This window comes from Cherax quadricarinatus, chromosome 59, assembly GCF_038502225.1.
Source record: "Cherax quadricarinatus isolate ZL_2023a chromosome 59, ASM3850222v1, whole genome shotgun sequence".
In the NCBI taxonomy this organism is placed as follows: domain Eukaryota; kingdom Metazoa; phylum Arthropoda; class Malacostraca; order Decapoda; family Parastacidae; genus Cherax; species Cherax quadricarinatus.
The window spans coordinates 8,751,549-8,766,590 of record NC_091350.1 but is presented as its reverse complement, the minus strand read 5'-3'; the positions used below and the strand labels follow the sequence as shown (position 1 = coordinate 8,766,590).

The 15,042-nt window shown below is 36.6% G+C and overlaps 1 protein-coding gene across 5 annotated transcripts in view; it reads left to right on the top strand.

Annotated features, from left to right (window-relative positions):
- Positions 1–15,042, top strand: part of LOC128698771 (solute carrier family 2, facilitated glucose transporter member 5) — a 92,636-nt gene that overhangs the window by 34,370 nt on the left and 43,224 nt on the right. For all 5 annotated transcript variants that reach the window (XM_070097705.1, XM_070097702.1, XM_070097703.1 and 2 more), the window contains exon 4: positions 416–540. In XM_070097705.1, the coding sequence (XP_069953806.1) occupies positions 416–540 (125 nt within the window). The remainder of the gene's footprint in view (positions 1–415; positions 541–15,042) is intronic.

Below are 15,042 nucleotides of genomic sequence, written 5' to 3'. Positions count from 1 at the left end.
TGCTTGCAGATCTGCAGTTAGTGTATGTTGACTATACTATCTCATACATATTTTATATTTTTTAAATGTCCTATTTGTGCTACAGCTGGCCCAAAATAGTACAGAATGTTTGATTAATATTGTTTCTGGATTGACATGCCAAGGTAATCTAGAATGCAGCTTCTTTTTTCCCATTGAAGTACTATACAGTGAATGTTCCATACCCACGAATTCATCATTGACAGGCTTCTTTTGAGTACATTCCTCGCTGAGACTGGATGCAATACTGTATTCCTTAGTGTATTTATTTTAAATATATTAAACACTGTAAAGCATATAGCACAGCAACAAAGACTAATTATTTACTGTTGATATTTTCTCATATGCCCAGTAATCCTTTAATGTTTTCCACTCAGTATGTTGTTTTCATTATCAGGCGTGCTAGCTTACTGGTAAACCACTGGCTGTGCATCTGTTCTGCTTTATTGCTGATGTGCTGTAAAATGATGGGCTCAGTAGAGATGCTAATCATTGGACGCTTCACATCTGGCATTTGTTCAGGTGGGAATTGATGAGGACACGGTTTACATTTTTATTTCCTCTTTTAGTGTCTCAAAATTTATGCAAATAATTTATGTGTAAAACGGTATGGTGATACTGACAAGATGTGGAAAAAGACACTTATGTACAGTTCAGGACATTTATTATAGGAAATGATTACATTTGTGTAATTGGTTCCAAAGTGCCAATGTTGTGAGTGTGAAATATCGTGCCAGAATGTGCAAGTTGGGGGCCCTGCTGTAATTGGTTTTGTGGTGACGTATGTGGTAATCCCCTTTTCCCAGATTAACCAGCCCTCATATTTTGTACAGGTCAACGTAAATGTGTGTGTTTCTACCATCGTGGGACATATTGATGCCAAGAGTAGATATACTGGTTGTTTGTATCCTGTATAGGTTACAGATAAATAAAGTGATGTATGATGCTGAGTATTATACCATCCTGAAGGTTGTCTGCAATTTATACTTGGACTTATTGATGCATCAACAGGTAAATGTGTGGACAGGTATAGTATTTTTTTTATAGTAAGTTGCAAGATTAACAGCAACAGATGTTTTTACATTATTCATTGGTGCCAGACACACAACCAGAGTGTGCCTTATTCAGAAGCAGAGTTTGCTTCACTCTTAAATTTAGTGATACTAAGAGAAGTCTAATTAAAGTATTATGGGTCATGTATTAGAGGATGAGATGTGCATAAAATTTAGCATGTGTAAATTATAGTTGGTAATGGGAAGACTGCTCATACTGCTTAAATAACATAATCATGAGTGTAACATTGCTGTGCTGTATATGCAATACTGGTACTGTAGTTAATAGTATATTATTTTCATTTTAAATGCAGCTTTACACTAAAATATGTAAATGTGTAGTTTGAGAATTTAAAGATGTTCTTAAACATTAAACTCACATGCTTAGCAAATAAACTGCATCATATTTTTAAACTGGAAAAGTCATGGCATACTCATGAGAATTTATAGTAAATTATAATTTTGAGTAAGCTTATATAGTAGAGTAAATTCTCCTATAATGTGACTTAGATGATTTTGTTGCAACGCTATTGAAAAAGTGCAACCAAAAATTTTGAAGTCATGCAAAAACATCAAACATCACTTTAAAACATTAAAGAACTAACTAAATATCGGTACTACACACCATGATATTATGGTGTGCATAAAATTTGGGTACTGCACTCTGATAAAAGACTCCTTCCCTTCCACTGATTTCACCACCTACAGTTGTATTCTGGAAGCATCTTATGCCTCACTCACTATTGAGTTTATGAAGCTATTTTGGATATTTTCTTCACTATCTGGCCTCCAGATATTAACAATGGCATCCAATAGGTAATGATTCTGAGGTGCTAAGAATAAGTGTAAATCTAGGACTTTGTTAGAGAAAATAAGTGTTAGATATTCTTAGAGGTGGAACACATGATGGAAACTGCATGTAACTTTTGTGCAAACATCAACTATTCATTCACTTAGAAATGATGAAATACAATAAAACTGTGTTCATTAAGTAGTACAGTTGTTACCTGCTGAAAACAGTGTCACAGAGGCAACTACAGGTGAATTAAATGTGTGGACTGAAAAAAAAAAGTAATGTGACAACTGCCCACAGGATGGGTATGGGGTGCATAATAAAGATATTAAACTAACTGAAGAAACATAAAGGGGCTCCACTTAGTGCCCTGTCATACTTCAAAACTGTGTATAAGAATGAAGGTGAAGTTTTACAAGTGTAGTGTAGTTAGGGCTTGATGGTTTGTAAGCTCTTAAAAGTTCAGCCTTCTTTATAATATCAAGTTTTTTGATCAGTTCTATAAAATACTGCAGGGTAAAGCATACCAAAGATGCTGTCCAAAATACTTGAACAGTCCAATACAGCCATCAGTTACGGGTAACTTTGCATCCACATAATTGTTATTATAATCAAAACTATAAATCTTATCTTATCTTATCTTAAAACTTGAGTGCATAACCCATAAAGGTTCATTCACATAAGCACAAGAACCACAGTCAGTAGGGCTGCTTCAGTTTTTGGAATGTAATGTAAATTATGCTGTAGTAATTTTAACCCAGTACAGTAGTAAAAAATTTTTGACAAATTTGGAGATGCATGGAATGCAGCCCTATTTTTTCCAATATGTTCTTCACTTCATATAACCTTATTTTTTTCATAATGGGCTAATTTTAGGAATGTAATCCATGTGTTATGAGAGGGTTTACTGTACAGTGGTATCTCGGGATACAAATTTAATTGGTTCCAAAAGGCTGTTCGAGTGCTGATACCAAACCAATTTGTTCCCATAAGGAATAATGTAAATTAGATTAATCCAAAACGTTTCAGACCCCCAAATATACACTTACAAAATCACTTACATAATTGTTCGTGTTTTGAGCTGTTCATATCCTGAGGTACCACTGTATATGCAGTGAAAAGATTCTGTAGCGTTGGTATAGCTTGTTTAAAAAGTGATAGAGAATAGCATGTGTTGGTTGTGCCTAAGAATTAACATTTTATCAGGTTCAGTGATTATGGACAAAATATTGTAAGTAGAGAGAAGCTAAGCTCATGGGCATCATGCAGCTGTTATTATAATGGTTTGGCACAGTTATAAAACAAATTACTGTACAGTAAGTCCTCAACTTCGTCAATAAGTTCTTGGAAACTGTGACTTTAGGTGAAATTGGAAACTGCGACTTTTGGCAAAACAACGTATAACAAAACCAGTTTTATCATAGGCTAATTGGTATAAACAAACCTCTATAAAACTTCTAGTTTTGTTTCTAAAGTCACACTTTTTCTTTGTTTTTTGTGGCCACAGACATCAAGGGTGTACATTGCACCTTAAGCACTCATTGCAACAGGGTTAAATCAGGGAATAAATGTTTGCAAATTGAAAATTGTGAGGAGTACCTCCTATCACCAGGCATTTCAAAAACAACCAATAACAAATGTGGTGGGTTTCCTGAGCGTTTTCGTACCACATCGTTTATTGTCGTGCATTAGCATGATTATCGTATACTTTACAAATTTTTATTTTACAATAATTTGTATTCAATGTATTCATTCAGTTTTTTCTCATCATCATTATAGCGAAACAACGTTGAATGAAGCAACCGTATTCAAAGATCTACTGTACTTTACTAGCAATTGTTGGTATTTAGTGTATTAAATACATTAATACTTCAAGGCTTTTTGCTTTTATTAATTTTCTGCTCTTGTTATGAATAACCTGTTGGTTGCCAATGCCATTCTCAAAAATATTTTGGTCACTTCTCAAATGCTTATCTATGTAATTGGTCATTTGGCACAGCAACATCTGAAATGATCATATAGATTTTGAGCTGCAAGAGTTATAACTTTGAACAGTTTAGAACAGCATTTTTCAACTTTTTTTTACCCTTGCCAAACCCTTGAAATAATTTTCACGTCTCAGGGAACCCCTACATAAAAATTATTATATATCATTATTAATATCTTTCTTTCTCTTTTATAAACTTTAAGTTCTTAAGGAAAATTTAATACATTTTTTCTGTTAACTGGTTTAAGTAAAAAACTTATGTTTTTCTCAAGTTTATTGACAATAAAAAAAAACTGAAATCAAACTGCTTGTTCAAAACAGCTCATATAAGGTTTTCATTCACACAGAAAAATTAACCATATCTGTAAACAAAAAAATAAACAAATAACTAGTATCACATATAACACATATAAACAGAGCAAAAACAGATAATAACTACTACACTAACTTAATCATTTATTGGCAATGTTGAAAAGGCATAAGATAAATCAAGGCAGAATGTCATCTATACAGTAAATGTTATTTTTGAAGCCAATTTAGATGGTGAAATTTGCTTCTCTAATGTTAAACCTGTGGTTGTCTTTTGGTAAACAAATACTTAATTCGAGGTCAAACTTTAGATAAACACACATGGATTTCATCTTCATCTGAAAGGAGATGATTTCTGTCTTTGCTCTTGATACTTTTTAAATAAGAAAAAGCTTGCTCAGGGCCTTGCAGTGACTTATTCAGTTGATTCATGTAATGAAAAATGTCTGCTAAGTAGGCTGGCCTCTGCAACCATTTTTCATCTTCAGAGTACTTTGGCAGAATCTTGCTTATTGTTTTCTTGAAAGTATTTCTGCAATTCATCTTTCAGCTCAAACACCCCATTTAGAACTCTTCCTTTACCTGATCAGCCACCGGATTACTGTATGTAGCAAGAGATTTATGTGCTATTTGTCCAGGTTTTCTCACAGCATTTTAAACATTTTGGAGTGAACTGGTCTTTGTTTAATACAGTTGACCATTTTTGTAGCATAATCAAAAACTTTTCAATTCATCTCCAAGAGATTTTGAAATCAGCACCTCTGTGAAGAAACCAGTGTGTTGAGACAATATCAACATTTTTTGTTTTGCAAGGGAAACCAAACCTCTTATGGAGCCAACCATTGATGGAGTGCCATCAGTACAGATGCCAACAGTTATTCCAGGAGAGACCTCTTGTTTCCAGATATGAAGCTGAAATATTGAATTTATCTGTTTCCTTTGCTTTTCTCAGGAAATTCTTTACAACAGAAGAAGTTTTCTTGAATTTTACCCTCACTGACAAATCTTGCAAAGGCTACAGCATGACATTCATTGGTAAGATCTGTTAACTCATCAACCTGGATAGAAAAACTGCTATTTTTTCAATTTATCACACAAAACCTCTTCAGCATCATGTGACATCATTAGTACGACAATTTATTGTACTGTTTGAAAATGGAATATTTTCAGTTTCTTGTACTACATCTTGTCCCAGCATTTTACGTACTATAATTTTACATTCATAGTGTGGAAATTCTGAGGAGGTGTGGAGTTACTAAAAGTATTATTCAGAGGGCTGAAGAGGGGTTGTTTTATTTTTTTATTTATTTATTTATTTATTTATATATTAACAATTTGAGCACACATACAGAGGTACAAAAAAATACAGATAAGAGCAGCATGCCAAAGCCACTTATACTATGCATAGCATTACGGGCTGGCTTAAAATTAACTTAAGATTAACTAAGCAATGATGAAATCAGTGATAAAACATTAATGTAAACAGATTACTATAAAGCACAAGTGAGTATTACAAAGACAGGTCATATGGTTGCATGCATTGTTGTACATTCAGTCATATGGAGTATTCTGTTAGGTAGTGTATTTAAAAAATAATAAAGTTAGATTGGGTTTTAGGTTTAACATTTATGTGATATAATTGTGAGAAACATTTAAGATATACAATTTATAAGGTTCAGTTATTCAGTATTTATTTGGTTTTGGGTGAGTAAGTGATCTTTGAGAAGAGACTTGAATTTATAAACAGGTAGTGTTTCTTTTATATTTACAGGTAATGAATTCCAGATTTTAGGGCCTTTTATGTGCATTGAGTTTTTGCATAGTGTGAGATGGACACGAGGAACATCAAAGAGTGATCTGTGCCTTGTGTTATGGTCATGTGTTCTGTTGAGGTTGGCAAGGAGATGTTTGAGGGGAGGGTTAATATCAGAGTTAAGTGTTCTATGTATGTAATAGGTGCAGTAATAAGTATGGATGTTTTGTATGGTGAGTAGGTTGAGTGTATTGAATATTGGTGGAGTGTGCTGCCTGTAGTGAGAATTTGTTATCATTCTAACTGCAGCCTTTTGTTGGGTAATTAGTGGTCTGAGATGGTTAATTGTTGTTGAGCCCCATGCACAAATTCCATAGGTGAGATAGGGGTAAATAAGAGAGTGATAAAGGGCCAGGAGGGCTGACTGTGGAACATAGTACCGTATCTTCGATAGTATGCCTACAGTCTTGGAAATTTTCTTAGAAATTTGTTGTATATGTGTATGAAATTTGAGTCTATTATCAAGGTGGATTCCTAAGAATTTTCCCTCTGTTAGCTTTGTGATAGGTGATCCGTTTATCATTATGTTAAGAGGGACATCTGTAGATCTGTTACCAAACTGAATGAAGTAGGTTTTGTCAATGTTTAGTGTAAGTTTGTTAGTCCTCATCCAGGTAGATATTTTCTGTAATTCGGTATTTACAGTATTGGCTAGCGTGACTGGGCTCGGGTGGGAGAAGACATATGTAGTGTCATCTGCAAATAGTGTGGGTTTGAGTAATTGCGAAGCATTTGGTAGGTCATTTATGTATAGGAGAAAGAGAAGAGGGCCAAGGACACTTCCCTGTGGGACACCAACTGTAATTGGTTGTGCAGAAGAGTTTGCCCCATTTGCGTACACATATTGGCTTCTGTTGCTGAGGTATGACTTGAGGTAGTTGAGGGAGTGCCCTCTTATACCATAGTGTGACAATTTTACGTGGAGCAGGTCATGGTCAACTGTATCAAAAGCTTTACGTAAGTCAATGAAGATCCCCAGTGGGACTTCTTTTTTCTCTATTGCAGTGTATATATGTTCTAGCATGTGTATAATAGCATCATTAGTATTTTTATTAGGCCTGAATCCAAATTGGCAGGGGTTGAGTATGTTTTGGGAGATAAGGTAGGAGTAGATTCGTTTATGAATTAATTTTTCGAAAATTTTTGAGAGAGGGTGTAAGTTGGATATTGGCCTATAGTTATTCAACTCTGTTTGGTCTCCTCCTTTGTGGATCGGGGTGACCCTTGCTATTTTGAGTACTGTAGGGAAGGTGGAGGATTCAATGGATTTGTTAAAGAGTGTTGCAATGATTGGTGATAGCACTTGTGACACTTTTTTGTATATAAAGGGTGGTAAGGTATTTAAATCTCCTGCCTTGTTTTTTAGTGCGTTGATAATAAGGGAGACTTCGTATGGGTTAGTCGGAGCTAGGAACAGTGTGTTCGGGTAGTTGCCGGTGAGGTAGTCATTTGGTGGGGTATCTGAGCTTGGGATTTTATTGGCAAGGTTTTGTCCTATAGTGGAGAAGAAATCATTGAGTCTGTTTGCTGTTTCTGTTGGTGGGAGTTGGGGTTCATCTGATTTTGCTAATTTTATTTCGCTATTTCGTGATATCTTTTTTGTTCCCAGAATTTCTGATAGGGTTTTCCAGGTCTTTTTTATATCACCTCGTAAGTTGGATAATCTGTTCTCATAATACAATTTTTTTGCCCTTCTTATCAGGCTGGTTAGGATTGACGAGTAACGTTTTGTTTGGTCTCTGGTTATGTGACCCATTCTGTACTGTTTTTCATATTGGTGTTTTGTATTTATGGATTTGAGAATGCTGGGTGTTAGCCAGGGACTGTTCAGTCTCTTAGCTGTCATCTGTTTAGTTTTTTTAGGGCAGTGCTTGTTATAGAGGTATTGGGTCTTTTTTAGAAAATTATTAATACATTCGTCAATATCTGTATAGATTTCTAGCTCAGTGTGCCAGTCAATGTTTGCTACTGCTGTTGTGAAGTTATTAATGGCTGCCTCATTGTGAAGTCTGAAGGTGACTTCAGTAGTGTCTTGGGGTAGTTTACCAAGAGTTGTTATGAGGAAAGTAGGGTAGTGGTCTGTGGTATTATCTGTAATTATGCCTGATTTTAAAGGGGATATGGTGTTGGTCCAGATGTGGTCAAGTAGGGAAACACTAGTCTCTGTAACTCTTGTAGGTTTTGTTACTGTTGGTAGCAACATACAGTTACTCATTGTGTTTGTGAATTCAGTAACGTGTGGGTCCTGGTCTTGCAGGAGATTTATATTGAAGTCACCTGAGAGTAGTAAGTGATCTTTGTTCATGCGTGCATCAGTTATCATACTTCCTAGGTTTTGACTAAATTGGCTAATGTTTGACTGTGGAACTCTGTAGATGTTTATCAATGTGAGAGGTTTTTGTAGGTATTTGGATTTGAATTTGGCTATTATATATTCCCCATGTTCATCCCTTGTGCAAGTATTAGTGATACATTCTAGTTGGTCTGAGTAGTATATGGCTGTGCCACCCCCTTGTTGGTCTGGCCTACAGTTGTGTATGGCTGTGTAACCAGGAATGGCATAGACATCTGTACTATCAGGCTTTAGCCAGGTTTCAGTTAGTGTAATGATGGACATATTGGCATGTAAGGAATTTAGTAATGCTATGAGGTCATCGTAATGCTTGCTTAAAGATCTGATATTGTAGTTAAAGATAGTTATGTTGTTGTTGGCACTGAGAAGTGCCTTTGATTGTTCTGCAGTGTAGTAATTACAGTAACTGTTTGATTCATTTAAGTCATTATATAAGAGGTTGGTATCAGGATCAATGCTTGTAATCATAAGATTTGTAGTGAATCTATAGTTAGAATTAAGTATAAAACGAAGTAAATAGTCTTAAGCTAAAAAATAGCACCTGAATTATTTAACAAATGTAAAATAATGAGCTAAGGTATTTTTTTTTTTTTTTAAGCTAAAATAAAGGAGATAATATTAAAGGGACTAATACAAATAAAGTGATGATCAAATAATGGAGCTTGGGAATATGATAGTAGGTAGTACTATAAAGGTAATTCTTTAAAGTTAGAATTATAGTATAAAATTATAATATAAAAGGGACTAATATAAGTTGTGGTGAACAATAAAGTGGTAATCAAATAAATGAGCTTTGGAATATAATGGCAAAATTGTGAACTTATTCTACTTTAGCACCTGAGAATAGCACCTTGATTATTTTAACAATTGTGAATATATGAACTAGGGTAGTTATATAAAGCTAAAATAAAGGAGAAAATATATAAGGGACTAAAATTAAGTAATGGTAAACAAAGTTAAATGGACAGATGGTCACTATGAAATAATATTGGTTTAGGAGTAAGATCTGATTTGTAATATTAAATAAATTGAGCAGTTTATTGCACAATAAAAAGTAAAAAAAAATGAGGTAGTTGGTACTAGCTAGCAAAAGATAGTTTTGGTACTTGCAAAAAAGTAATTGGAATATACACTAATTGCATACACAATGAAAAGTGACTAAAAAACAAGTAGTGATAAACAAAATTAAATGGACAGGTAAGAATAATGAATATTATTAATTTGGAGTAAGATTTGACTTGTAATTTAAAATTATGAGCAATTAATAGCAGTAAGAAAGAAGTATAGAGTATTGGAGGTAGTTGGTATTAGCTAATGATGAGGTGTTGAGTGTTGAGGTGGTTTGTTCATTTAGAGAGGATGGAGCAAAATAGGATGACTTGGAGGGTGTATAAATCTGTAGTGTAGGGGGGAGTTTACCTGGAGTTTACCTGGAGAGAGTTCCGGGGGTCAACGCCCCCGCGGCCCGGTCTGTGACCAGGCCTCCTGGTGGATCAGAGCCTGATCAGCCAAGCTGTTACTGCTGGCTGCACGCAAACCAACGTATGAGCCACAGCCCAGCTGGTCAGGAACCGACTTTAGGTGCTTGTCCAGTGCCAGCTTGAAGACTGCCAGGGGTCTGTTGGTAATCCCCCTTATGTATGCTGGGAGGCAGTTGAACAGTCTCGGGCCCCTGACACTTACTGTATGGTCTCTTAACGTGCTAGTGACACCTCTACTTTTCATTGGGGGGATGTTGCATCGTCTGCCAAGTCTTTTGCTTTCGTAGTGAGTGATTTTCGTGTACAAGTTCGGTACTAGTCCCTCTAGGATTTTCCAAGTGTATATAATCATGTATCTCTCCCGCCTGCATTCCAGGGAATACAGGTTCAGGAACCTCAAGCGCTCCCAGTAATTGAGGTGTTTTATCTCCGTTATGCGTGCCATGAAGGTTCTCTGTACATTTTCTAGGTCAGCAATTTCACCTGCCTTGAAAGGTGCTGTTAGTGTACAGCAATATTCAAGCCTAGATAGAACAAGTGACCTGAAGAGTGTCATCATGGGCTTGGCATCCCTAGTTTTGAAGGTTCTCATTATCCATCCTGTCATTTTTCTAGCAGATGCGATTGATACAATGTTATGGTCCTTGAAGGTGAGATCCTCCGACATGATCACTCCCAGGTCTTTGACGTTGGTGTTTCGCTCTATTTTGTGGCCAGACACCAACGTCAAAGACCTGGGAGTGATCATGTCGGAGGATCTCACCTTCAAGGACCATAACATTGTATCAATCGCATCTGTTAGAAAAATGACAGGATGGATAAGGATGGTCATCCTAGGAAAGGACAGAGGGAGAGGATAAAAGAAATTCAGTGTGCAAGGGGCTTGGACATGCAGCAGGCATGTGTGAGTATGTTAGATAAGAATGGAGACGAATGGTTTTAGGTACCTGACGAGCTGTTGGAGTGTGAGCAGGGTAATTTTTTGTGAAGGGATTCAGGGAAACCAGTTAACTGGACTTTCAAATTCAAATTCATTTCAAATTCAAATGTTTATTTCATTGCAAGTTGACAATGAGGTTGTTTACGGTGTGTAATTACAATAATGATTTGCAGTGCCAAGAGAGCCACTATCATGCCTTGGAATTACGGGCAATCTAAATTTAATGGTTTACAGACTACTTAATACTAGACTAATAGATCATAGTTTGTTCAAGTTGTACATCTGTTTTTATGTAGTAATTTGAGTCCTGGAGGTGGGAAGTACAGTGCCTGCACTTTAAAGGAGGGATTTGGGATATTGGCTGTTTGGGATGACATCTAAACTGTCATATCTGAGCACCTCTGCAAAGACAGTGATTATTTGTGTATGATGGTGAAGGCATTTATTTTTTTGGGTCACCCTACCTCAGTGGGAGGCGGAGGACTTGTTAAAAAAAAAAATTATGTGCTGGCGTAATTAGGTTCTCACCAACTCTGTGACTTTTCCTTTTCTGTGCAATAATTTCTGCTAACAAATAACTTGTTTCTTGAGCCTTTTCACTGATACTGACTTTATTCATAAAAGCTGTATACTCTCTTTATTTTGAAATTCCAATAGCCTTTTAAAATAATCAGCACTTTTAATTTTCATATGACTGTGATTTGTTGTGAAGTGTCTTCAATTTTGCTGGAGCCATTGCTGCATTTGAAAATTGTTTGCCACAGACAAGGCACAGTGTAATAGGACAACTTGGATCACCAGTCCATGTAAAGCCCATTGATAAGTAACTTTCATTGTAAAGATGGACCTTTTTTATGCCCATTGTTGCACTAGTGCAGTGAAATTTGTCACGAGATTGCAATTCTTCATCAATAGCCTCATCAGATTTGTCTGGATGTTTCCTTTTCAGAGGTCTCCACATTGGATGGTCAGACATTTCTAAAAAATAAAAAATATAAAAAAAATCATAAATTTTTAAAATTCATATAACATCCCTAAATGATCTCCATGAGGAAGTGGAACAGAATTCTTCCTCCGTAAGCCATGCGTGTTGTAAGAGGCGACTAAAATGCCAGGAGCAAGGGGCTAGTAACCCCCTTCTCCTGTATAAATTACTAAATTTGAAAAGAGAAACTTTTGTTTTTTCTTTTTGGGCCACCCCGCCTCGGTGGGATACGGCTGGTTTGTTGAAAGAAAGAAGATCCCTAAATGATGGGTAAAATTTACTAAATAACGTGGGTGAATGAGGGGCTGTACCTGCATGCCGTTTGGCCGTAGGTTATCCTGGAAACCTCACATTACCTCTCTAAAGGCAACTTGTCACAGCCGGCTGAACCTTCTTAAAACCCTCACTCATCTTTCATGGGGAGTTGATCATAGAACTCTCGCCTACATTCAGCCCTAATTCTATTGAAACTCGATTATGGTGACCAGATCTATTTGGCGGTCTCTCCTGCTAGAGTTCTGCCTATGGTAGCTTCCCGCTCTCTTTTTCTTGACCACTTCCACTCTCATTCTCATGCCATCACAGTGTACAAAGATAGTTCTAAGTCTTCTGACAGCGTCGGATTCGCGGCAGTGTTTCCAGACAGTGTCATGCGAGGGCATTTACTATCCTCGGCTAGCATTTTTACTGCTGAATTGTATGCCATTCTTGCAGCACTTATCCGTTATTGCATCTATGCCTGCGTCACCATTTGTAATTGTTTCAGACTCCCTTAGTGCTTTACAGGCTATATGAAAATTTGATAAACCTCACCCCCTACATCTCTGTATCCAACTTTGGTTACGCCGTATCTCTATCAAGCCGAAGATATTGTTTTTTGTTGGGTCCCTGGTCATGTTGACGTGCAGGGCAATGAACAGGCAGACACCGCTGTGCAGTCAGCAGCACATGACCTCCCAGTTTCATATAGAGGTGTTCCATTCATGGACTATTTTGCAGTAATTGCTACCCACCTTTGCACCCGTTGGCAACAACGTTGGTCTGATCTGCTCTATAACAAACTTCATTCTATTAAACCGAGCATAGGTTACTGGTCATCCTTTTGTCATCAATGTCAAACTTGAGAGACGACTCTCTCCCATCTTCGCATCGGCTACACTCGTCTTACTCACAGGTATCTCATGGAGAGACGCCTTGTTCCTCTCTGTGAAAATTGTCAGGTTCCAGTATCTGTTAGCCACATTCTGTTGGACTGCCCACTCTATCAACGAGCACGCAGAATTTACTCCCAACGTCGTCTTCGCTCTGTTGCTCTTTCTTTACCTTCCCTTCTTGCTGATGGACCCTCCTTTAATCCGGACTCTCTCATTGACTTTTTGCCAGCAACTGATTTACTCCACAAACTCTGATGATGATACCTTTAGCACTCCCCTCAGTCCTTTCTACCTCAATCTCTTGCTACCCTCTACCCCTGCACTATCCACTGCCCCGCTGTACTCCATAACCTACTAATCATCCCTCTTCCTCTTGCTACCCGATACCCTCACATCCTTCCCTGCCCTGCAGCGCTGTTTAGCCCTTGTGGTTTAGCACTTCTTTTTTATTATAATAATAATAATAATGTACCTGCATGCCAAAAGCACAGACAGGACTGATGGAGACTATGCATGCATCCTATACTTGAGTGAGACACTTGATACACAAATCCATCATGTACAGCTCCTGTCTACTGACCACTAAAGGCAGTTTCAACCTGGTGCCATATAGATGTCGCTGAATATATTCCCTGTGATTATTATATCTTAAATGATATAACCCAAGAATTTTCCAATAACATGTCATATGTACTTGTATAGTAAAATTATGAATATAAGATTAAACACAAAAATTACTCAAAAATGCATTTACATATGATTGGCCTATTTATCACTACTTTTCTCAGAACCCCTAGTGACCTCTTTCAGAACCTTAGGGTTCTGGAGAACCCTGGTTGAAAAAACCCTGTTTTAGTATCAACAAGGATTAAGTCAGAAATATTTAAGAAAAAAGTAATAGGTTTAAATTTGCTAGTGCTCTACAGTTACAGGAAAAAAAAGGATTACCTGAATGAAAGCCGGTGCCAGTTGACATAGTGTATTGCTTTCTCATTTGCACTAACGAGATGAGGTGCTTTTTAACAATAGCTCTGAAATGGCTAGCAGATGGGGGGGGGGGGGGCTTTTGATGATTCAGACAGGGAGTTCCAGATCTTACTTTATCTGTGACCAAAAGCAGTTAAGAAATTGTGTAGTTAAAATAATAGGATGTTCTGTTTTGAAGTTTTAATTTGTTATAAATATTTATAGCAGTGGTTCCCAGCCTTTCAACTTCTCCAAAGTTATTGCCATCCAAACTTGAATATAAAATACCTCATTCATTATGTGGTACAGAAGGGCCCTGCTTATGCAGAAGGTTAGGTTCTGGGCTATTGCTCTAAAGTGAAACAGCCTTTTTTCGTTTCAAATATACATAAAAGCCTGATAACACATTTACACTCTCATTAATTAACCCCTTAACTGTTGAAACCCCAAATCCTAAGGTGTCTCCTGATGTCAAAAAATTTTTGAAAAAAAAAAAAAAAAAAAAATCCTTATGAAATGATAGAGAATCTTTTCTAGATGGTAATGACAACAAAAGAATGAAATTTGATGGAAAACTTACGGAATTACGCTCTCGTGAGGTTAGCGACCTCGGCAATATTTACGAATCGGCGATTTCGCCCACTTTGAGCCCTATTTTTGGCTAATTCCATTGTTCCAGTCGACCAAACTCATAGCTATTTCTTTAGAACTCCATTTGTTCTATCGATTGAGTACAAGAAACTGCTCATTTGCCAATTTCAACTACCCAATAATGTGATCAGAAATTTGCAATTTGGCCAATTTCACGCAAATTAAAAAATATGCCAGTTTCAAAGTAGGGTCCAGAATGAACAATGCAGACATTCCTGGCTCTAAAATAACATTTTCTTTGTTCATCAGTCATGTCTCCAGGCCCCTCTGATATTACTCTTGCTTTCTATTTTGAATTTTTATTCAAACAAAAAATAGAAGATTTACTGTTATGCAGACTACTGCAATACTAATAATTGTATAAATAATGTCAACCCATTCATGACTGCATATTAGAACGGCTAGTTGGACATTTATTGCACAAGGACATCATTTGTTTACTTTTGAACATCGGCAAAAATCAAATATTTCCCCTACTTTGAGCTCCATTTCGAGGTTCTTTTCATAGTAAAACCAATCAAAATCACCTCTATTTCTATA